Below are 26251 nucleotides of genomic sequence, written 5' to 3'. Positions count from 1 at the left end.
TGGATATTAGGAAAAATTTCTTCACTGAAAGAGTGTTCAGGGATTGAAACAGGCTGCCCAGAGAGGTGGTGGAGTCACCATCCCTGGAGGTTTTTAAAAGACGTGTAGATGTGGCACTTCAGGACATGATTTAGGAGACATGTTAGTGTGGGGTTGATGTTTGGACTTGATGATCTTAGAGGTCTTTTCCAACCTTAATGATTCTATGATTCTATAGTCAGTCAAAAGAAAGAATCAGCAGGATAAATTATTCTAGTTTATAATGAGTGATATATATTAGTAGTATTGTGGGTCTTCTCAGTCTTTCTTCAACATAACAAGAAAAAGAGTAAGAATGCAGTAAGGAGACAGTCATTTTATTGCCTTTACTTGCCTTTTTATAACTAATTAGGTGACTGACAGAAAGAAATTCCCTGTATGGAAAATTTTTATATGATTTATTAAGGGGGAGAAGAAAAACACATCCTGTAGAAATTTCTTTGCCCCTACTCTTTTTGCTCCTTCCCTCATTTCATCCACCTTCTCCACAAAATAATCATTTGCCTAACAGGGAAGGTTTCCTCCCACACCTCTTGGAATAATAAAATACTGCCTGAATATCTCAGGCGCCCTCTTTGTTAGAAACTAGCACTTTTTATTTGAAAAGGGCTATGCAGAAAATCAGGACTTGCTTTTCAGTTTGAGAGCGGCTGAGTTACTCAAGTTGTTCGTTACAATTATTTCTTCATCGTACCCACAGTCACCCATCCATGAACTCTGGATACTTCTAAACTCCGATGTTTGCTTTCTGTTTCACTATAGGAATTTATAATTGGACTTACAATCCCAAGAAGTGTAGCTACGCATGGAACAAATACGATATATGGTGTAACCATCCTGCATAAAGGTCCTTCTTAAAAGGTGCTGCATATGGCACACGCTGGGGAGCCAGGCACACATTGTACTCACTCACCGCGGTCGTACAATCCCACATACAACATTTCCCTCAGCATTTCAAATAATCTTTTACTATTGAAGAATTACTACTACTCTATAGACACGTAAAATATAACTTTTCTCACAAAGCTTCTGCTGTATTTGAAGAAAGGGCTAATGTATTTTCAGGCATTTCCCTTCAGAGAATCACAGCTTTCTTCCTTGTAGGCTCTTTGGTGGATGGAGCTGACTGAAAAGTCCCTTCAGACTTTTGTACTTCTTATCAAAGAAAAACAAAGTCATTTTCATGCAAGTTTTTCTTCTCTGAAAAGAAAAAATGTGTCTTTTCATACATTACTTATTTCTAATTTTTTCTCTTTCTCCTAGTCTCTTCCTATTGTATTTGTTGAATTTGCTTCAGTGGAATAAAGGAAAAGAGGAGAGATGCATTCCCTACCTCTTTTTTTTTTTTTTTTTTTTTTTTTTTGCACTGAAGAAGGGAATAACCCACAGAAAATGTATAACAGCATACAAAACATTAGGGTTTTCTCCCTTCATTCTGAACAGGGTCTTTTTTCCCCAACAGTTCTGTTAACTGCTTAACCAGAGGGAAAATTTGACATGACATTTGACATCTCTCAAGCCCCAGGGCCCAAAGCTCCTCAATTCATGCAATGCCCTTTTCAGGATAGCACTCTGCTTGCCTAATTCTCCAGTGAAGAAGCAGGAGAAAGGGAAACAACCACTGCTAACCTGAGCCATGCCTAGTTTTATGAACAAAAGTTTGTCATCGAGCATTTTATTCAATAATCTCTCAGTTCTTGTTCTCAAATAATAAGACCAATCACCATGACACTGGAGCATTGTTAGCACTTCTCTGACTACCTGCAAACACTATTAAGCTGCGTGTTTCTACTGTCCTCAATACTATCCCTAAGTAAATTGTCTGAACTGAAAACCGACAAACACAATAAATGGTGGGAAACGGCTTGAAGCAAAAAAATGAGTCAGTAACAAAGTACTAGCACTTTCTGTGACAAGACAGTCAGGCTACTGCTATTGTTTCCAGCAATAAAAGATAAAACAACTTTAAGAAACAACAGCTATTATTCAAGTGAGAAGTACTTGTTAAGATATCTAAGCTTTTGGTCCCAATCTTATCCCTCTGTTACTGGTATTAGGCTTCATGTCAAAGCAACTTTAGAGGTGAACTGCATACTATCTTAAGCAACGGTTAACTACTTTACTTAATCACCTGTGTGATTAAATTAGAAAAGAAAATGTGACAGACAATTTTATGCCTGCATGTATGCAGGGACAGTTGCTTACTGTCTTCAGTTGACGGCTGCACAGCTACAAACGCATTTAACATTTGCCCTAAAAAATAGCAATATGAGTCTTTCCCTGCCTGTAGAATAAGGACAAAAGCAGACTTAAAGCCAAACAAACAAAACAAAAAAAAAACCAAACCCCACACCAAAGCCCTATGCATCATGTTACTATTTTAACTGTAATTTAGGTCCAGTTCAAATGAGGTAATTAATCGTTACCTTGTTTTTTCCTCAGAAATTCTTTATACTGCTTTCCATTCTAAAGAAGGTGCAAATAAGGACTTTAAAAGGGATGCTTGTTGAGAGATCAGAAGTCTGGAATCCATTCACATTTGGCTTTCAGCAGTACTGTATTTTGAGTGAATCATTCTACGAGTGCTGTTTTGTTACCCGTATAAATCCACTGGAACAAGAAGACCAATAAGTACAGAGAGACCATTATTCTGCACTCCCACTGCGACTGAACAACAAAAAGAACACTGGCAGATAGCATTAGCTTTGGCCCTAGATCAACAGACCTGGTGTTCAAGAAAGTTAACAGACTGAATTGGATCTTTATTTTCACAGGGTTAGCGTGGGCTTGTGCACTAATCTAGGCCTATTATAGATGCAAGAGGTAGCTAGATCCCTTAGCTGAACTTATGCAGAGGAAGAATGATATCTCAGTATAATAAACATCTCTCACAGCCAGCTTAACAATTTACCTTGCTATGTGTAACATGGTGGCATTGAAGTGGAGTATTTATTAAAGTAAAACCAATTTAATCTTAGGGTTCCTCTTCCATCCAACACCTCCAAAGCACTTTATGAAAGAAAACACATAGACTGTCCAGGTATATAAACTGAACCAAATTCTGTTCCCACAACAACATGCAAACTGGAATCAAATGTGCTTGACTCAGTGGATTTACAGCAGCAAAGCAGGTCATGGGGGACTATGTTTGCATTAAGCATACAGCTGTGCATCACAGTTGCTGCACTCAGCAGTGCCTTACTGACTCAGTCTGCGCTAGCTGCCCTATAATTGTACAAAACTTCTTTGAAACTACCCCTGCCTCCATGTTTGAAATATAATAGTCATTCCTAATACTGTTATTAGGGGAAATAAACTGACAACACAGAGAAATCTCCCATTTGCCACTTTTAAATCCATGTTCAGTGTCTCAGAAAATGTGCTGCAGAATCAGAGAAACTTCAGAGAAAAGTAACACACTGAAAGAACACTTTGGAATAATTTCTATACAGGCAATAGCTAGGCGAGCAGTCCCTGGCCAGGACTTAAGAGGGATGTGACAAAGGTCTGTAACACTGACAGTATCTGGAAATTGATTCATTTGTTGTTTCTTCAAATAAAGTAATTATCTTACAGCATATTAAGCCACCAGAAAGAAGGTTTAAAACAAGCATAGGAGCTAGATTTTATGTTCAGGGTACTGCTAAAGCTCTGGAACTCCTTGCCAAGAGATGTTGCAGAGGCTAGAGTATCAAAACGTTTCAAGTGCAGACTGGGTAAGTTCATGAAAAGAAATGTGTTTAAGATCATTGAATAGAAGGAAAATACAAGTTTTTCAGAAAGGTTCTTCTTTCCTTTCAACCACTTGAAGTTCAAGTGGTTGAATCACTGGGAGACTGCTAGGAAAAAACACAGTAACATTTGCCCTCATCTGCTACTTCTCCCTAATCATGTTTTTGACCGCTACTAGATGGGACACTGGGCTAGACAGAACCTTTGGGCTGCCCTCTACAGATACTCTTTGCATTCATTTACATTTACATTTACATTCATTGCTCAATAGCAAAAAATAGCCCTAAATTTTGTTATGCATTCAGCCTTGTCACTCACTGGGGGGACACACTTGTAGCAAAGTATTCTTATGGGATTGCGTATGTGTCTCTCTATTATCTGTTGAAAGCTGCTGGGAAAATAAAATCACTCCATGATTAACTAGTACCATTTGGAAACCCTTCTGCTCTTATTTCACTCCTTTTTTCCACCTCAGATGCAAAGAAATACTTGACATTTTCTAGACTCTGCAGAAAATTTCAAGGCTTATCAAAAAGCTATTTCTAGAAGTTTGTGTTCTTAAGCCACTCTGCTTTTGACCTGATTGTGTAGTAGAACCTTATCTAGTAAGTATACACCACTTGCAAGATTTTTTTTTAAGATGCAGAACGTATGACCCCTATTAGTAGAGGAAGAGACACTTCACAAAAGCCGCATAAATAAAATCTGTCGATGATGCTCAGGCCCTTCTCTTTTTTTTAGCTTACGTCTTAGTTTTGCCATTTTCATTTCCATCTAGGCACTGTAATGAGGGGTGAGCTTTTAAAACATGCAGAATAAACCAAAGATTTACTATTTAGGTATTCTAGAATTTACCACCTGATCTCCTCAAATATAATTTCAGAATACAGCTGCACATACATGTGTCGCAAGGAATATATTTTTACATGGTTATGACATTCGGAAGTCAGGAATGTGGACCCAGGATACACAAGCTCTCTCTCTACTCCAGTCCGCTCAGAGAGGCCACATGCATTTGGCGGAAATCAACAAGCACCTATTTTAGCAAATCAGAACACAGTGAAGACTGTTGTAACTACCTTTCCCTTTGCAGATTACTCCTGATCAAAGATGACAAAATCTTTCCCAGATGTTGGCATTTTCAATAATATAAAGAGAAATAAATATAGATCCTACCCCAACTACTCAGCCATGTAGCATTTAGTGGTTCTTTGGCATGCCTAAACTCATACCCATCTGCTAGAAAAGCATTCTGGCCATTCAGCAAGGTGAAACCACACAGGCAGATGGTGCCCCATGATAGACTGTCGAATGCAAATAACCGGTTTTCAAATAAATACCTCCTAATGGCAAACACCAACTAATTAGGCTGTATAAGCCATTCCAAAAACATCCTACCTATTCGTATCTATTGGCAAGATGAAGACTTAAATCATACTTCTGGGCACTTTGCCCCAATACCTCTTCTTCTGCCTACACATTCATTTGAGCATTTTCAGCGTAAAGGATTACTAGCATTCTATTTAGCACCCAAATAATTCCATACAGTTGTCTAAAAACTAAAGCAACCAACCAAATAAAACTGGCCATTCACTTCTAAGAATGATTTCCAGGACAAGGAAATTTACTTGAGTCAGGTAAATCACCAAAAACCAGCAATTTTTAGTAATTTTAATTTACTGAAAAGAATATTTAATCTTTTTAGGACATGTATTAAAGTTATATGGTAATAATATCAAGGCAAGGTCTACATCTATTTGTACGTACATTTTTATGGATGAAAGTGGCTGGGTCTTCCAGCATCTCAAACACAAGTCATTGCACAGATTAATTTTTCCATTAGATAACAGTAAAAAGAGTAATTGAGTCCAACATCTGCTTTACGTAGCACAAGTCACAGCCAAATAAGTCATATTAGCTGCACGCTTATCTGTGCTAACAGAACTTAAGAGGAGTTCAATGCATTTGACAGAACCAATTAAAAATGCGTAATTATTAAATATGCTATTCTTTGGAATATTTACTGTAGTGAAACAAAGATTAATGGAGAAATAGTGCACAAATATCAGAATGTGCTGTTTCTTTTACCCAGTGCCTGTTTTTATGAAAACTCTCTGAAAAAGAATTTAGCCCAAAATGTCTAGAACTCATTGATTTTTACCAAAACATTTACCTTTGTCAGAATTTGCCATTTACTAGTTTTGTCGACAAAGCCTTAGTCAACATATTTAAAATCTCTGTGATTTTGTAATATAACTGTTAACAGAATAAATTCACTTAGGAGCTAAATTTTTATGTTTGCTCTTAGAATGCACGGCTTTTGAGTCATAGTGAAGGTTGTTTTGCTAACCTTTTCTGGAAAACTTTGCCTCAGATACAGCCCACAGGTTAGTGAAAGGTAGCATGCTGTCCTAGTTAAATCAACTCTGTACCTAGATAAAGGCAACCATGCTGCAATATCAACAAAAGCAAAGTTTTTTTTTTTCTGTCAATTGGAATATATTAAAGTAAACATAAAAATCACAGAACACAACTTGCAGCTCTAAAGCCTATCAATATGTCATTGACCTTATACATGTTGGGAAGTCAAAGAGAAACGAAATACAAAAATCTGCAGCAAGACTCTCTACATAAAGCATTTAACAGAAGAAAACAAAGGGATTGGGAAATTCCACAGAAGTAACTGTGTCACAGAGATTAAATCTTTCAGAGGCCTCATATGTATACTGTGATAAAAAAACAAGCACCTACAGGTAGGATTTACAGCTCTGTTTAGTGATTAATCCTTTAAAGCTTCAGAAGAGGTAAGTTTAGGTGAACAACACTTCCAGTTCATTTCAAACCCAAGCTCAAAAACAAACCTTTAGTCTGTGGTTAGAAACATACTGGCAAAAAACTAAACTATGATTTACCAGTCTTCTTTATTCTTGACTTATTCAGCAGACTACCCAAGAACAATGTTAATTCCATTTCAGTGACAAAGGAAAAGATTCTACTGAGAGTAGAGGAATGAAAGTGGGTATCTTCACAGTAGGTTAAAAAAATAAGCTACACAGAATTTTCAGCTGCTGCACAAACACAACAGATCTCTTGTATATATTTTTATATATACACACACACAGAGATCTAGGTTTGGTTTTTTTAATTATTTTTTCCCTGAAATGAGCTGAAATGCTTCATCTAAAATTTTCTGTTGAAGGAGGAAAACAATATACTTTTTTTGAAGTAATTGTGCCTGATGCCTTTGTAAGCACAACAAAGGTAAAGGATTCTTCCCTCCCACCCTGGATGAGCAGAAGAGGAGCTTTAGAGAATTTCACTAGAGGTAGTGAAATCCTGACATAACAAATTCAATTGAAATTAGCAGTACATTCATCTTTCTGTCATGATTTCACTTGGGACAGTAACAGTCTGCCTTCTGCATGCTTCCCAGTGCATGCACAGAGTTCCAGAAGGGTGGGAAGGCAAGGCAACAACAGCACAGAACAACTTACTTTCATAGCAGGAAAGAAGCTGCCTTCATAATGCAGCATTTCCACCATCTGCTCCCTGGAGATACCAGAGAGCAAATTCTTTCTACTTGATGTAAGACAGCTACTATTAATGCTACAATAATAATGTACAAATGAGTTTGGCTTGGATCTCACATAACAAGCAGGAAATTACAAGCTCCTAGAACACTGGCAAAAGAGGAATCTCAGCAATCATGTGAGTGCCAAGTGAGAAAAGAGTTACAATGAAATTTTAAGCATTCCTAGTATTTAAGGTATATGGAACCTTCACTTACATTGTAGAACTCAGTAAAATTTTGCCTGGCAACATTATCTAATCCTTCAAATCTTACTAAGGTATTAAAGCACTGGTAAGTGACAAAGTTATATCCTTCCTGAAATCCCGTATGTTAAGATTACATTGGGCAAGGATTTTTCGTTTCAATTAATTTGAAAAAGTAATCATTCTCACTGTCAATACCAAACAATTTCCATTTGTTTTATACCAAGCTCAGTACTGTAGGTGAACAGTGAACATTCCAGTTCACAGATGCAGATTTTAATATTATTTGCTTTCCATTTTTTATTCATATTGGACTTCATATATATTCATTGAGATTTCCATAGTGCTCCTCAAGTGTTTTTCATTTATGAAGATCCCTCTTCCCAAGAAATTGCATTGGTCGCAGGTGAACAGTTGGCTCCCTGAAAACCCTCCCAAACTTTTCTCACAACCTAGCCTGTATTTTTAGGTAATTTACACATACACCACTAAACACCCATTCTTTTTTCTTGCCTGTGAAAGCCGAACACCTCTACCTAACAGCCATAAGCTTGCATAAAGAACATGAGCCCTCTGCCACACAATTGGGCATTTATTTTTGCACTACTTAATCAACTGGTTCTTATGGAGTCTGTTTCATGACACCACTTTAGATCCCACCCCATGACTATGTAGTTTCCTTAGTATCTTATGTAAAGCACTTTCTCACATGAATTTTTAAACATATCAAATAACTTACCACAGCCAGGTCTGTGTTAGCTACCATTTTGTTTACAAGAAATTATGGAACGTTTGAAGCAAGGCAAGATGCCACTGTATGATAATAATCTTTAAGAGGTCTTGCATATCTGAAACATTTAGCTTAAGTACTTTCAAAACTGTCCTTCCATTTATAAGACAAAAAATAAATTTAAAAATGCAAACGTGTCCACGCTCAAAGTATTATTATTTAGACTTAGAAACCCTGTAAAAAGATAAAGTCTATAAGATAAATACTTGAACTCCATTCACAAACATGCTTGCCTTCTTTTATTCTTACAGATACTAGCTCCTACTAACTGCAATGTGGTGAACCCACTATTCAGAAAGAAAATAAACAATGAATTCAAGTTCTGTGAACACACCTTACTTTAAATGTTTATTGTATTCAGCATAAGAATTATGACTGATGTCTATTTAAATAAATGTAAATGCAGTGCCCAAGGACCAGAATTAGCAACTGGGTTTTGTGTGTGACACATGTATTTCATCCAGTACATTCTTGATGCTTTCTGCACAAACCTCTTCTTTCTGATATTTCATACAGGCTTGCTTCCATATCTCTTCAAACCTTTCATCTGAAATGTTCATGCCAATGTTGCGGAGAATTCGTGCAATCTACAAAATAATACAGTTTGTGTCATTCTGGTCAGCATTTTCTTTAAACTATATAGAGTCTGGCTTTTACATATACTAGCAATCTTTATTTGCCAAAGGATATTTTCCCACTCTTAAATAAAAAGTACAGTCCATATCCTGCATTCTTAATCAAAGAAGTTCCTGCTTAAGTAAATCTGAATCCTATTGGGATAAAAGCTGTAGTGTACAAAATTGTCGTTAGTTAATAAAGTAATGTTGATGCAACTTCAATATCGGAAAAATCAAACACAGAAGATTCAGGGAAAAGTAAACATTTTCTAAAGGCCCTAAGTTAAGTCCTGTTTATCCATCATATTTTTACTATTTGCAGTTATCAACATAAATCAGATTGTATTATTGCGTACATTTCACAGCAAGAATACTATATGCAAGATCTCACTTGGTATAGATAAAAGGGTGAGGTGACTTAAATGAAATAGTTGACACTAACTTTGGTTCTTGCTATAGTATCACATCAAAGTAATTCAGAAGAAATATTTTCTTTCTGTATTTTCTCACTTGGATACTTCCTGCTGTATGTCTCATTACACTGACCTGTTGACTCAGGTCACTGATCTTCCTCACTGACCTGAGGAAGACGGCTTTAGAAGAACATTGACATGACTTGGGCTTTTGTTAGTATTAGCAAACATATGGCTTCTTCAGTTGTATTGTGTGTGTGTGCACGTGTGTTATATTTATGCTCTGGAGATTTTATGCATGTTTTAATAAAGTAAGACCTTTAACGGAGTCAAGTCAACCTTGTCTGTCATCCTTCTGTAAAACTCTCTTTTGTGTAAATGCAGGCCTGATCCACAGTACAGCAAACCTGCAGTTTCATCTTAGCCATTAAATCTATGACAGTTCATGCCAGCTGAAGTTACAGGAGGAAAACATGGACTAAATTTTATTTCTTTATGTATAGGTGTTGTTTCAGTTAAATCAATAATATTACTCATGAGGAAAACAAACCAGATTTAATCTAATGTCTTCAACACACCAGTGAAATTTAAAAGTTGGACTAAAAGCAATATTCCATTACAGGATACCACTGCAGGGACCATAAAGGACTACACGCTCTCATAACTCAGTTTCACTGTATTAAAATACAACTCTGTTCTGGTTCATCAACAAGCATAAAATAATCACTGACTAGATCACAGACTATCAAGTGTGCAGATGGGGTTAAACTGACCCTTACCTATTATAAATATGATCAAGTTTAATACAAATTACACACTATTACTCAGTTATATAACTTCTGTTCTCTTCAATAGATTAGGATGAATTCCAGTGAAGAAAATAGCAGGCCCTTGAACTATTTTGCTCTTCTGTAACATAAGGAGTTACCTCATGAAACTGCTTTAGAGTCAGCATTAGCATTCGTTTCTGCAGGCCTATGCTAAATCTGGTAACACTGAAAGACACTGAGCTTTCATATAATAATTTCATTAACTATTACGTTTGAAAATATTAATGCTCCATACCAAAATAAATCAAAGACCATCACTAAAACATTGAAACATTCCATTTCATGAGTATAGAGTGATTTAACACACTCAGAGGTGGTTCTGTACTGAACTCTGTATAGCCTGTATAGCCTACAATGAAGTATGACATCTCAGGCCACATTATAACTTCAAAGAGTTCTATCTAGTGCTTGACAGGTATAATGGGCTTCTCAATGAAGCATGGATTCTATTTACTGTTAGTTATATTCTGCATGCACAGATTTCCTGCTTCAGAGCTAGATTATAAAATAGTAAATGCTCATGTACACAATGTTCTGACAAGCCGTTTTACAGATAAGTAAAGAACATGACACCACACCTTTTACATGCCCAGCCACTAATGAGCAACATTATTTTCTGTAAAATATATACGCAAGTTCCAGATCCGCTTTTAAACATGACTGAATATTTAATATAACGACTAGTAGAAAGGGAGAGGTTGCCAAGCCGCCTTTTTGCATTTTAGATTGGAATTTCACATTGTTACAATTGTCTCATAAATTGTGTTTCAGGTAATGAAATTACCTTTTAATATTTTTCACTTGAAAATGCATACAAATCCAGAAGCAAAGGAATAAACAATACTGAAGAAGGAGCAAAGTTGTTTTAGTATTTATGTGGGAGGAACTCTGGGCTGTGAGGTAAGAGGAGTGGTAGCAGCCTCCAGAGATAGCAGAAGGAAAAATCGGAGTCCCCAAGTAAGTCCCTACAGTCTCATGTCCTATCTTTCCCTTTGGAAATACGAGATGGCCCAGCATTGGGGTGTGGCTCCCTGTATCCTCTATCACTGTACAAATCCTTTGTAGATCTGAGCCTACGACCCTGACTCAGCAGAGCACTTAAAAGATATTCAAGCGGGTTGCTGAATTGGCCATTAGCAAAACCTGCAAGTTTGTCTGAGGAGAGACACCTTGAGTAAAATTTTCACTGAACATCGCTCTGTGATAGAAACTAGATTTACATACCTGTAAAAATCTTCTTGTGGGGCTTTTTAAGACATCTACTCACATAATCAGGTTGTAAGAGATCTCTGCAGATTATCCATCTAACCACATAATCAAAGCAGGGCTAACTTTACCATTAAACCACGTTATCTGGGACCTTACTCAGAAATTTGAATATGTCCAAGGACGGAAATTTCACAACTGCTCTGCTCTTCTCACATTGCAGAATTGATGAGTCATAGACTCATAAGCCCTAGATTAACTACCAGCCCTCCTTCAATACAACATTTGAGCATGTGAATAGCAACAACCTGACGTGCTTCCTTATATTACTTATTGAACTTGGATCTCAATAAAATTAATATCTACCACCTTTATGAATAATTTTGAACATGAAGAGTACATATTTTTCAGATAGTTGAACAGGTGTAAAGAAAGATGGTAATGTTACAACAATGCACTTTACAACCTGTTTATTTGATAATACTACTTTCCACTCCCACATGGCTAGAGGTACATTTATCTTGGAAGAATATTCTGAAGAAATGCACTATACCTCTGCCTTTGGTCTTGCTTTAAAAAGGTCACTTTCATACACTCCTTTTTGGCTGAAGATAGAAGGGAACAATAATGAATAAGCATTGGCCTCATCTCCATAATTAGTTCGGTCACTGATGCGGCGAATTCGAGGAGCAGGAATATCTGAACGAATAGTTGGAACACCACACACTGGATAACCTGTGGAAATCAATCAACAGGTAGAATGGAAAAGCCAGTATGTAAAGATAGCACCAGGGAGGATAAAACCTTTTGTATGAAATGAGAACAAATTTGATACTTTGTCTCACTTAGGTTCAATAAGAATTTATATAACTTTATTCCTCATCTCTTTTTTCATATCTTTAGAATTCCCAGCTCCAGCTACATCATGAAGCATGACAACAAGACACCTTGCACTAATATTCTAGCACTTATCCAGTACTTCTAGCTAAAAATATTTTTAGGTGATTTCAAGAAAATATTGTCCTCCTAAAATTACTAGCATAATTTCTCAGAGACATCTAGATTAACTTTCATGTTTTGAATGGATTAACCACGCCAAACATCCAAGCCATGCCAACTTCCAAGCCACAATCCTAAACAAATTTAAATAAATTAATTCACTATTGTACATTAGTAGAACCTGTTGCAATACTTTTTAAATTTGTTCCTGATTTTGTCTTAACACTCAGAAGTGAGAAGTACAGTCCACTGTACTTACAGGTTGTTGGGAGACCACCTACTACAGCGTTATACTGAGAAGAAGTTGTTTGATAATTTTCAAATGCATGATCTGTTGATCTTGTAAGTGTTTTTGGTGTCTTTTCTGAGTTTCCCAATTCTATTAATGCAAGATCTTCCTGCTTCAGCAGTGGCTCATTGTTTGTCTTTGTGTCTTCAGGCAGAGCAGGAACATCTAGTTTTTTCCCTATAAATAAAAGTTATGGTATAGCCAGGATTTATTATCAGCACGTTATAGACTAAGAGGTAAAAAACATTGCTTGAATCCTTGAAAAACTATAAAGTAGATAATACAAGATAATTAATCTGCATATCTGATAATGATTCCACAAGATTTTTTACTTTCTCCTGATTTATGGGACATTCTCAACAAGTGACATAGAACTCCAGGGCTCTGAAATACATTTTTATCTGAGGCTCTGCTGTTATCCTGAAAAGCGTGTATCCTGAAAAGTTTGTTTGCCTGATGTGCAAAACACCAAACTACAGACAGAGCAGAGGTATTTTATTTGATTCATTTTTGTGCAGATTGGTGCTAGGTGGCAACTCCACAAAGCTAGCACCCCACACTGAGAAACTACAAGGCATTTATACAGTTAAAAGTGTCAGTCACAGCTAATATTCATATGCCTCAGCTAATAATTGGTTAATTTCTTTCTCGCTTCCATGTAAAGGTACAGCTCACTTCTAATTTACCATGCATGCTCAGGGAGTAAGGGACTTACTTGGTGGGGGGAGGTGAGTTCCTGGCCTATGGGCCTGATTTTTAGTATTATAACAAGGATAGTTCCCCTACAGGACACTTCGTTTTAGTTCTTATCTACATCCCAATTAGCTGTTCTCCTTGACTATACACTTTGTCACCCCATTCTCAGCAGCTTCTGAGGTGGGATGTTTGCTTTGATCAGTCTCTCAGCTGGCCATAATCACAAAACAAGTGCTTGTCTATCTCTCAGTTCCCGACTCTGGCGTCAAATTCTGATTTGCCAGGTTCACATAGTTCATTGTTATGGCTTAGTGGAAAATTCCAAAAATTCCATTTTCTTCGGGATACCACTGCTGGTGGCAGGCAAGGACAAAATGAACCCTCTAAATCCTACCCCTCCAAAGGAGCACCTAGTCAACACCAGCAATGTCCTTTCAGTAGTTGTTGTAAGAATAAGATCATCTCCGCAATTTCTCACTATTAAGTCACCTACCTTTTGTAATTATTTTTTCTTCGAACTCTTTAACAGCCATTTTGTCTTTCCAGTTCAGAAAGTTTGCAAACTCCACATAATTAATCAGACCATCTTTATCCAAATCGCAACAGTCAAACAAGGAATCCAGGAGCTCATCATCTAGATTCAGATTAAGCTGAAAACAGGACTTTCGCAGGTCATCCTTGTCTATCATTCCATCACCATTCTATTATAATAATATAAAACAGTTGTTATAACAGCCGTTATAAGAAGGCTCCACCAAAAGGAACACATACACGTGTGTTTATATATACAGATAGTGATATATTTTTCTATAGCTCCAGGCACACAATTTCAGAAGAGTAACATTGCTGAGTACAAAAAGAAACCCTGAGTAACTTAGAAATAAAAAATCTGAATATGCAAGTATCAATAAATTATTTTGGATTTAAGTAATACAGTAATTTGATATTAAAAGAAAGTCAGTGTGACAGGGTATTGTGACAAGGTAACAATCTAATCATAAACGTTGAGGCAAAGCCAAGATTTCTTTTGAAAGTAAGGCATCAATCATTCTCTATACATTACACCTAATGTTACATATGAAACATCAGTTATAATTTTCTCCAGAGAGAAAAAAAGATATGAATTTCTGATGCTTGAAGTCTCAGTCAAGAAGTACAGCTTGGAAGAAAGTATGAACATAATCCCTTCAACTGTATTTCTTTTAAGAAGAAATACCAAATTTTGAAGAGCAAAAAATGCCAAGATTATTACTGCTTACAAGTCCCTTGCTTGCTTTTAACTTGGATACTCCAAATACTGTTGTGAGAGGCTCCAAATACTCTTATGTTTAAATCCATAGCATATCACAGTATATTAAACATACAGTAACTATGAAGTTACCTTGTGTTTATAGTCTTCATCTAGAGTTGCCTTGCTATACTTGTTTTTCTTCATGTCTGTATCTCCATAGCACAGAAGCACTAATGTCACACACTCCTTTACATTTATATTTTTTCATGGCACTAACCTTATCATAATGCCTGAATGCTGCTAGTAATATGTCGAAATTCTCATAGTTAACTCTCTTCAAACTTTGCCGAACTGCAGCCAAGACAGCTCGCGCTCTGTCTTTACCACGGAGGAACTCACATGGAACCCGGCAGTGAAGAAGATCACCAACACCTGTTAAAATAAACAGTTTCTCAATTAGTTGCACATACACAGAAAATGTACTTTTTTTTTTAAATGGCTTTCAGTCTTAAGGAAAAGGAGAATTTCAGTTTTGAGATGTTGATTTTCAGCTGAACATCTGATAATGGCCATTTCATTAAAAGATCAAATATGATGATTCTCTACTCACATGCAGTTAGTATCAAAACTTTTGAAACATCTTAATATAGCTTTACAAATTCATCCACTGCTTCCAAAAGTTTGAGAGCAGTAAGAGTTACCTGATGTCCTGAGAGTTGAGAGCAAAAGAGCATGTATTATTAATCTGTCTCTTCCAGTCGGTTGTATTTCAGGATACTTACAAGAACCAATGGAAAAGTCAATGTAATATTTCAGATAATTAGATACCACTGATTTGTAGAACAACAATGTACTATTTTTGTGTTACTCTCCCTATATTTTACGTATAGTAGTATTTTTAAACACTTTGGCACATTGAGCTACAGTCTTCATCCAAGTCCCCAGGACACCAAGGTCACTTTCTAGGGTGCAAGAAGTTCATTCGTAGTCCAATAACAAACAGGAACAGATCACCTAACCCCTTCTAACAGCAATGTATATGTATTATTTTCTACTTGTTATTAATTTTTTTTTTGTTCAGTTCTTTCTGCTGTTCCTTATAGGACAAGCATATCTACACACTTAAATATTTAACTTTATTACCCCACATAGTAAAGCATGTATAAAAGCCTATGCAAAATCTGAACAAGCCTTCTCTGGTCTTCATTAATTAAATAACTTTGAGCCACCTACATTTTTTGCTGCCTAACTATTCACTGTATTCCCTAGTCATTAAACATAATATTAAAACACTATCAATCCCAACATTGACTATTTGAGTTGACTAGTTTTCAAAATTTTGTCATAATGAAAATTAATAATTTTTCTTTTTCATCCATTTACTGTTTCTCTGCTACCTTCAAAAACTTATTATTCTTATTTATTGCTTGTTATTTTTACTTTTTTTATAGGAGCGCTGAAAAATCACTGAAAGGCACAAAATTTATATAAATAGCCATTTTAACTTTATCACTTAGATGTCAGTATGAGTTTTCTGCCATTTCCCATTTTTTTACATTCAGATAGAGAGACTTTAAAGAAAATCCAAAAATTAAAGTTTCTTTATGTCCGACATTCACTTTTTTTCCACTAGCAATTTCTATTCTTCTCAAACTTTCCCTCCAAAAATGTAGTGTCACTCTTAAAATTTTTGTACCTTGCTTCTAAGGTTTTAGGAAAATTATATACTACACAACCAACAGTAATTGCTTCAGCATAGTTTCATAAACAAGATTTTATTCTGCCCCTGAACTTACCATATTCATCTGGACGGCATAACATTCCAAATGTATGGCCTGGGGAAACATTCAAAGTTTCTGCTACACTGTCAATAAGCACATTTCATTGTTAATTGTCAAATAGTTTATTAATAGCCAAAATAAACCCTGTGCTATTATTAAAAACTTAAAAGTGATCATCTGTTCCATAACTTATCAGTACTTCACTTCAAAGTTGCCATTCCAGAAAAGCATCCCTTTATAAATCTGTTTAGAACATTTGCTGTTCATAATACAACTCAACCAAATGTAAACATTAACTTTTTGAACATTTATACTCAGTAAAAACATTTTATGCTGAAATATCTTTTTTTTTCTAAGACAGTGACAGAAATGGATGAGAAAAGTCCTTTTAACATCCTAGTCAAATAACAGGGATGTTCAGGACAAACCAGATCTCCAACTGAAATAGCGTCTCCAAATAAACTACTTCAGTCAAAAGTGGAAAAATTTAATCACATCTCACATGCTTTTTCATATGCAGTTTTGTGTCTACCAAAACCAGTAACCAAGCCAATATCCACCCGGAAAACCTGGCCCAGTTTTATTTACCAGAAATTTAAGATGCTGTTGATGACACTAAAGTACTGTTTGTTTATTTCTTTATTTGAAAAAGATGCAATGTTAATTTTAGCTCTGTGTTTAATAATTAAAACTGTTACATGAATCAGAAATCTCCATCAAAATTGAAAAGGGAATCAGTGCTTGGTTCTACAATATAAAACAAACACAAAACCTGCACAGAGACAGAAGCACTGTAATCTAAAAACTACTATATGCATTTTTCTTTTATTATTTTTATATTACACATAGGATGTGGATGGTATGAAATTCACTAAATAAAATTGTTAGGTTGTATATATCTTGTAATAATAGTTCTGGGTTTGAGCTTGCACTGCAGCCCGTATTCCTTGACAGATCATACTGCCTCATGCTGCTCACACTCTAGTTCTACTTCACAGTAAGCTAGGACACAGTGAAGGAGAGAGGAGAAAATGGCTCACATTTGTGTTCACTCCCTTCATGTACTACAGGCATAGTTCTCCAGAGTCACTTAAGCCTGTTACCTTGAGCTTAAAATTGAAGTTTGCTACCAAAGCAAATAATGTGTTTTCTGAGTCTTCAGATGCAATTTTGCAGAAATCTCCGGTATTTCAAAGACAGTCTTTGTACACATTCAAGAAAACTAAATTTGTAGCACAGCTGGATCCTGACGACACTGTGTCTTAGGACTACTATAACTCTTCATAGAATTGTAGAATTTTTAAGGTTGGAAAAGACCTCTAAGATCATCAAGTCCAACCATCAACCCAACACCATCATCCTTCCTAAACCATGTCCCGAAGGGCCATGTCTACATGGTTTTTAAACACCTCCAGGGATGGTGATGGAGTCGCCTCTCTGGGCAGCCTGTTCCAATCCCTGAACACTCTTTCAGTGAAGAAATTTTTCCTAAACCTCCCCTCATGCATCTTGAGGCCATTTGCTCTTGTCCTATCACAAGTTACTTGGGAGAAGAGACCAACACCCGCCTCGCTACAACCTCCTTTCAGGAAGTTGTACAGAGTGATAACGTCTCCCCTCAGACTCCTCTTCTCCAGGTTGAACAAACCCAGTTCCCTCGACCTCTCCTCATAAGACCTGCTCTCCAGACCCTTCACCAGCTTCATTGCCCTTCTCTGGAGATGCTCCAGCAACTTGATGTCCTTCTTGTAGTGAGGGCCCCAAAACTGAACACAGTATTTGAGATGCGGCCTCACCAATGCTGAGTACAGGGGCACGATCACTTCCCTGCTCCTGCTGGCCACACTGTTCCTGATACAAGCCAGGATGCTGTTGGCCTTCTTGGCCACTTGGGCACGCTGCTGGCTCATGTTCAGCTGGCTGTCAACCAGCACCCCCAGGACCTTTTCTGCTGGGCAGCTTTCCAGCCACTCTTCCCCAAGCCTGTAGCGTTGCATGGGGTTGTTGTGATTGAAGAACAGAACCCAGCATTTGACCATGTTAAATCTCATACAGTTGACCTTGGGCCATCGATCCAGCCTGTCCAGATCCCTCTGTAGAGCCTTCCTACCCTCAAGCAGATCAACACGCCCACCCAAGTAAGTCTGCAAAGTTACTGAGGGTGCACTCAATCCCCTTGTCCAGATCCTTGATAAAGATATTAAACAAGACTGGCCCCAACACTGAGCCCTGGGGAACCCTGCTCATGACTGGCTGCCAACTGGATTTAGCTCCCTTCCCCACAACTCTCTGGGCTTGGCCATCCAGCCAGTTTTTTAGCCAGCCATGAGCCGCCAGCTTCTCCAAGAGAATGCTGTGGGAAATGGTGTCAAAGGATTTACTAAGGTCCAGGCAGAGAACATCCACAGCCTTTCCCTCATCCACTCGGAGATCAGGTTGGTCAGGCAGGACCTGCCTGTCACAAACCCATGCTGGCTGGGCCTGATCCCCTGGTTGTCCTGCACTTGCCTTTAATTTTGTAAAATTAAAAAGCTGTTCCAGATCACCTGTGGTTTATGAAGCACTGTAATGATTCAGCTGAGATTGATATGTGCTGCTAGTCAATAACATAATTTAGTTCCATGTTCTTTTCGAAGGAAGTAATAAAGTAAGAATACAGGTGATGTAACAAAGGTGACAAAAAAGTGTCAGAGTAAGTAAAATGGTCAAATCCCCAAACAATAGGTGAGACATTTCAGTTCTTTCAAGCCCTCCTAAGTGCAAAAGACAGGAAAAAAACCAAAGCGCTACAGTGTGCTTGTAATTTGCTTGGTGCAAATCTGATCAATTCAGATACAGAATAGACCATTTAAACAATAAGACACAACTTCACCACATAGACACAATACAGCCTTCATTAGTAATTTGCATACTTGTCAGCCTTACTAGGGCAAGCAGGAAGTCCCGTTCTGTAATTGAGTGCTGCAGTAGAAGCATTGTGAGCAGAGTTATAATTTTTAATCAGTACAGAAAGATATTGGAGACTTGGCAAATGTGAGTGCATTTTGTTCTTAGATGTTATCTTTGTTTACTTACGGATCAAGGACTTTTCGAAGCTGAGGCTGAAATTTGTCCTTGAAATCATCACTTTGTTCTGATACGGTTTTTGCTGTTCTCTTCCTACAAATTATGAAAATAGTTCTCACACATATTTGTTTAACAATATTCAACAATTTTTCAATAATATTAAAAAATATCATTGAATGTTAGAAGGAAATAGCAACTCTTCTGCAAGACAAACAGAAATTTAGTAATTGAAAAACCTTGCTATTTAAAAATCAAAGAGGTCTTTACATAATTTTAAAGATACACCAAGTGCTCTTATACAATGGCAGAACTGATTTGGATAAAGTATTCTGAAAATTACTCTTTGCATTTTCTATTCAGTTCAATATAGCTAAGGATGGGATTGTGAGATGTAAAATTATATTCAAATATGAAGAGTCTTTTTTAGAATTCACACCACTATTTAACTAGTTAAATCATCGCAACTTACAATTGCAGATCATAGAGCCAATTTAAGCATTTGGATACACTTCGCCCATCTTTAAAGTGAGGGGTTTTTATTCCATAAACATCAGACTTGCTGAAGAGTGGTGACTCATACTTCCTGTTTATTGCTTCCCCTGTTGAAAAAGTAAGCGTTTCAACCTGTATAAAACACCTCAGGAAGAAAAATATATTAAGTATCTTCATTCCTAAAACAAAACAATGAAGAAACAAAAGCAAATAACTAATTAAGAATTCTGTGCAATTAACAATAACTAATTTGCATTCCCCATGTTTATTAAGTAGTTAGGAATAATCTCATTGTCCAAAGTGAAGATAAAAGACAAAATAAAAAGCAAAAACTGCTTCAGTGATAAAATAGTTGGATTTCCTTTTATGTCTGCCTAAAGACAAGCCCAAGAGAATGAATGAAAAAATACCAGGTAGCCTAAGTAGTGAGGGTCATGCAAACAGATCACTTTATAATGTCTGTACCTGTGCAGAGATGTGTACCATTGAATTTACTATTTGTTTAAAAAAATGCTGAAAGGAAAAAATGGGTTTTGAGGTGCTGCACTTTCATATATGCTCTTGCTATGTTGACTTCAGTGGAAACTCTGCCACTAACTTGTTTGTAAACAAGATATTACCCTAATTGTTCATGAATCTATTAATCTGGTCTTGCCTATAAAATGAAGTTTCGCATACAAGAATACCACATAAGTATGCTATGTAAGTGAGGTGCAAGCATATGTTTCTTATCACAGAAAAAAAATGCCATTCTGTTTCTTCAAGCTCTTTTCAATCACCTTTTGAAAAGAATGACAATGAGAACTTTCAAAAAATATTACTCACTCCATGCTTTCTAATAAGGGCTTCCTCTGGCTGTATGTATAGCAGCATGGAGTTGTTATGTTATTGTTCAAAACTGGGGCACGTTTCACTTTTTTTTTTTTTCTTTCCCTGTCTGTCTGGTTTTGGCTTGGCTTCTCCATGATCTTGTGGATGGAAGTTACAAAGGAGACAGAAACAGAAAATTAATAATTCCACTAAAACACCTAATAAAGGTGAGGAAGAGTAGAAATGAAACTACAAGTTTGGCCAATTTATACCAATAATACTTGTAGTAGAATTTTTCAATGAAAGAAATTTCTATTTTTTGAAATTTAATTTAAAATAAATTACTATAATTTCATTTCTATGAAACTGCATCCATGTAGAATTTACATTATTATGACTGAAATATCTGTATTGCAGTTTCTTACATTTGGCGTTCACCTACAAAACTGTTGGTACTAGCGCAACAGGCAATTTTATTATACCAATCTTACAGAACAGCAGTGTAAGTCTCTCAGCCTGTGGAAATGATGGAACTGGGAAAAATAAAAGTGGCTGCAAAAGTAATACATGTACTGCATTTCAGAGTGATATTTGTCACTCTGTTGCTGTGCAGACCTATGAGATACAGGTAACAATCCCTGAGCAGACCGCTTCACACAAGTACAGTCCCGAGAAGCTGGAGCAGTGGAGGCACAGCCCACTGGAAGGGCACAGAGAAGCTGTGGCACAGACTCACAGGCAGGATGCTGTAGGCTGAGGAACCTGCATTCCAGAGAGCCTGCCAGCAGCCTGAAACTCCTTGTAACCAGAGCTTGTTACAGAAAATCTAGCTGCCCTGAAATTCTGTTTGGATCCTGATAAAAGATAGGAACCTGAGGTGAAAGTACTGGCATGGGTTGGGCTCACTGTCTATGGCTTTAAGCCCTTGATGGCATAAACAATGACAAACTCAATAAGCAACCAGGGCATCTATGAGTTTCTAGTTTCCTGGAAATACTTTGCTTTTCAAATAGCACCCAACAGAAATCACGTTTCCAACTCCCTCATTATGTTCTTATACTAATACACCCACCACAAAGTGATCTACAGTTCTAGAAACATGTCTTGCTCTCAGTTGCATTTATGTAGTTTTCTCACATCATTACTTTTAAAAAGAATGTATGTTATAGCAACGCAATAGTAAAAAGTAACAATTTTCATCTCAAAAAATAGCATACACTATGTGTTGAAGACACAAAGAGGAACAATTACCTTTATTTCTATTAGAACCTTTTACACGTTTTTTTATCAGCCTTTGAACTTACCCACATAATAATCATTGTGTGACACAATATACAGATCATGTCCTTCTCTGGATTCTTTATCCACTTCCTCAAAGGTTTTTGGTGGATTTATAAGCTCTCCGGCTGATACATCTGGAAAGTAGGGAATAAATATATGCTTGGGGGAGGTAAGAGGGATGGGTGTTTTCTTTGGTTAATTCTTAATTTTAAACAATATCTTATTAGATAAGATGCTAGTACTGTGGAAGAATGATACTTCTTACCACTTTTCTAGTCAATCTACAGGAACCTTACAGCATAATGGCATGGACTAGGGAAAAAAAGATCACAGAAACTGAGATGAACGTAACTGTTGCAAATGAGCTACATGGTCAACATGTAGTATGTGATTTGCTCCAATCTATGGAGGAGAAGATTCACCGATCAAGGTAATATCTTTTATTAGACCTATTAGAATAGTTGGGAAAAGCTACCTAAACAGTTCTCCAAGGAGATCTACAAAGACAGATCTGGAACAGAGCCAAAAGCCCTACTATTTACCACATGTTCTCAGTTGCTTGTTTGTTCATCATAACTGAAAAATACTAGTACATTTTTATGCCTTTCAGTAACTGTTGAAACTTTTTTATTAAGCTGGAATTGTTGGAAGCGTACAATATGTGCTAGATACTAAATTGCATATTAACTTGTATTTAGGAAAAACATGTTTTAACACTAAATTTTCCTACCTTGGATAACTTTTGTTCCAAATGTAGTATTAATTATATCCAAGCCCTTAGGTAACATAGAAGATTGATCATGTGATCTGCCCAAGGATGCCTGACGATTACTAAAGTAGATTGCTTCTTTTTTGTCTTGTATTTTTTGTTGAAAATTAGTTTTAGGAAGTGGATTTATCAATGAAGCTGCCTAAAAACATCACAAAGACAACAACAGGCAGGAGAAGGAGCAAATTTTAATCATTCGCATGTCAATATGGCTACCCCCTCACACACACACAAATAAAAGTTTGCTCATAAGTGTTCTAATTATATCTTACATGATTACACGGACATCATTTTATCTACCAAGCTGCAAAACAAACCTGTATTTTGAGAGAAAACAACCAATAATCATTGCTATGCTAAATCTCCAGCTAAATAAAATACGTATTATGAGACAGAACTTTTTGGTTTTATGACAGTTTTTCCACTTGTTAATTTATAACATTTCAGACTGAGGCCTTTCTGTTCTTAGCATATACTAGAAACTATAGTCAAATTATAATATGACCAAAACTTAAGTGTGAAAATGGTTATAGCTATAAAATCTCTGGAACAAAGTCTCCTGGTGCTTATGATTTAAAACATCTATTGTCTAGCAGTTAAGACAATCTGTTCTCTAAACAGCTACTCCCAATTCTGCCAGCGCAGAATTTAATATTTGAAGATAATCACTAATATTGCATCCTAAAATGACATATCAACAGAATTACTTCAGCAAAGTTTTCTTAGCTTAGTACTAGGTTGGACAAATTTTTTTTCTCAGTGTACACACTGAGCTTGGGCCAATAGAAGTTACTTATAAAATTAGGTCAACTGCAAGGCGGGGGGGAAGATCTCAAAAAAATATTTTTTAAAATGTCAAAACAGGGTATTTTGATCTCCCCAAATAATTTGATTTTTTCAGGCTACCCATCAAATTAACGGGGACTCTAGAGAGGGTTTATTATTAGGCTCTTGTTGAATGTTATATAAAAAATATTGACAAAAGTAGTAGCAAACCTATGCTTAGAGAACTCAATAAGATTCCAACTCTTCCTCCAGTTAATATTTAATTAATAATGCAATGTTAAACAGTCTTCAACAGAGAGTATAGGCTAAACAAATCAATCCACTCAATATAAAACTTCTGAGGAGGGACATCAAAAACCTGATTTTTTCATTTTGAATATGCCTAATAAATGTCCTGCTCAACATCCTCTAATATCAGGACTTATGTGTTTCAACCTAAAGACTTGTTTTTGAGATCTGAACTCCTCTTTGCCTCAACTTCTTCATTTGTAAGATCGAAAACTATCAATTTACAAGCCTAGCTGATGAAACCCATCATAAAAGTGTATTTTACTAACACAGCTGTTATTTTTAGAGATTTGAAAATAATTAGGTGATAAAATCACCAACAATCTCTTCATTTATTTGATTACAGATTACAAAAATAATTTCTGAAGAATACAGATAAAATAGTCTTGACATATCCAAAACATCACTTTTTAGATAACACAGTTTCAACCCAAAGGTAAGAAAGAATGCATAATAATTACACTGAACTGTAAGCATGTTCTCAGATAGCAGTTCTCTTGCTAAGAGCTCAACAGGTTTTACCTCAGTAAATGAATCAGTAAAGAAGAAGAAGAAAACAGCAAAATTTGTGGGTAGAAGACTGTTCCTTAACTTAAATGTTGAAATGAAACAAGGAATTCAGTAGTCATTGCAAAAGTTAAGGCACTGATAAAAGTCACTGAACTTCAAGTGTTTTCCTATTTCAATCATGCTAATTAAATCCTATGACTTGACCTCAGAATTCAGATAATCCACAACAGTGGTGAAATGCTGCAGTGTAAATCACTCAGCTATGTACCTTTATCCCTGACTATGAAGAAAACAGTTGCTCTTATTAAGGACATTCTTAAGCAGTCTGCTCTTGAACAAAAGTAAACAAGTCACATTCTTACACTGAGTGAAGAATGTGACTCTATGCCATGCGTCAAGTGAGCTGCAATGTCAGGATCATCTGCTCTGCCGTAGAATATTCTTTCAACACCAGGAGCTGGATTTGTTGTATTTCGAAACTTTCGCACAGTAGCTGGAGTAATGGGCTACACATAAGGCAAAGCAAACACAATTTTACACCAGACATTCACAAAATATTAATGAAAAGAAAATGTACAGCAGCCATTTCAGCGTGATTCCACAGAGGTTAAGAACAAACCATGAGGATGTTTTAGGGCTGTAACACATGCCTATGCTCCTGCAGATGCTGATATTCTGAGCATAAGGTCAACATAGCCCTGCTTAAATTTTATCAAACCAGCAACAGAAGTAACGAGAGAGTTTCAACTATATGGTTCCATCTTTAAGATGGATAACAGCTTCCTCACGTATACTTTGTGCAAAGTAGATGTTAGTTATGAATTTCAGAAACCTTTAACCTGATTCACAATTCCACCATCAAGGAAGCAATTTCAGAAATTATTTTAACCACAGTTTTGGGTATTTTTTAATTACCCATTTAAAGGAAGAGTCAGGGAACCATTTGCATTTCAGCACCCTCTGACTCTTCAGGGTTATGGGGAAAGGCCAGTGGGAAGCACAGTTCTGAGGGGCATCCTTAATAAAGAAGAAGGGCCTCCATCAGAAGTAATAATAATTCCCAATAATAACCACTATAACTGTATTTAGACAGGAAAAAAATTGTTTTAGACTGTCTGAAACAATTCTAGGTAGTTCCATCTAAGTCGGCATGGTGAATTTAATAAAACATGCAGAGTGAAAATGAACTGCCAGAAGTGTTTTACAATCCTACCAGCTATTCTCTAATCCCACGTGACAAAAATGAACATAAAAAAAATTCTGTCACTTCTAATGAGATGGGACGTAGAAAAAATGACCAAGGTTTCACTGATTTCCTTTTTTTTTTTTAGGGCCTGTCTCAAAGCACAGTCACAAATGGGAAATTATTAGACAAGTTTCACACAGAGTGCCCGGAAAACCAACTCACCCTTGGTAAAACCTCAGTGAGGCAACTCGCAGCCGTATCGCCAGTGGGAAGCAACTTTCCGGCCTAAACACAATGGAAAAATAAGGCATAACCGACCCCATGGTACTAAGCACAATTAGTCAAACTGGGACCTGACACCTTGCACGAGATGTTGTCCAATTGTCCCCGTTTTGGTAAAAGGGGGGAAAAGAGGAGTCACACGCATCTTTGGGGGGAGAGAGGGGGGCCGCAGCGGGATGTACCCGCCTGCCCCACACGCTGCCCCTTTCCTCAGCCCACGGCGAGGCCCCGGCCCCAGCAGGGCGCAGAGAGCGGGCGGGCGGCTCCGCGGCGACGGGGAAACCCGTCAGCGAAGGCACTCACGGCCGACAGCTCGGGAAACCTGTCAGTGAACCGCCCCTCATAGACGGGCCGCAGCTGCCCCGCCATGGCGGCACGGGGCGA

The 26251-nt window shown here is 36.9% G+C and overlaps 1 protein-coding gene across 1 annotated transcript; it reads right to left on the bottom strand.

The window, feature by feature from the left end:
* Positions 1 to 5455: 5455 nt before the first annotated feature.
* Positions 5456 to 26251, bottom strand: EFHB (EF-hand domain family member B). The gene is made up of 13 exons (XM_064444299.1): positions 26171 to 26251; positions 25808 to 25870; positions 24762 to 24905; positions 22777 to 22957; positions 22070 to 22180; positions 19933 to 20062; positions 19473 to 19556; positions 16413 to 16480; positions 14894 to 15048; positions 13879 to 14086; positions 12660 to 12866; positions 11955 to 12136; positions 5456 to 8922 (listed from the first exon to the last, which is right to left on the bottom strand). The coding sequence occupies exons 1-13, from the start codon at positions 26234 to 26236 to the stop codon at positions 8758 to 8760; spliced, it is 1764 nt and encodes a 587-aa protein (XP_064300369.1). The 5' UTR covers positions 26237 to 26251; the 3' UTR covers positions 5456 to 8757.

This window comes from Phalacrocorax carbo, chromosome 2 (assembly GCF_963921805.1).
Source record: "Phalacrocorax carbo chromosome 2, bPhaCar2.1, whole genome shotgun sequence".
NCBI lineage: Eukaryota > Metazoa > Chordata > Aves > Suliformes > Phalacrocoracidae > Phalacrocorax > Phalacrocorax carbo.
The sequence above is the reverse complement of the archived record's forward strand: the minus strand, read 5'-3'. Positions and strand labels throughout refer to the sequence as shown.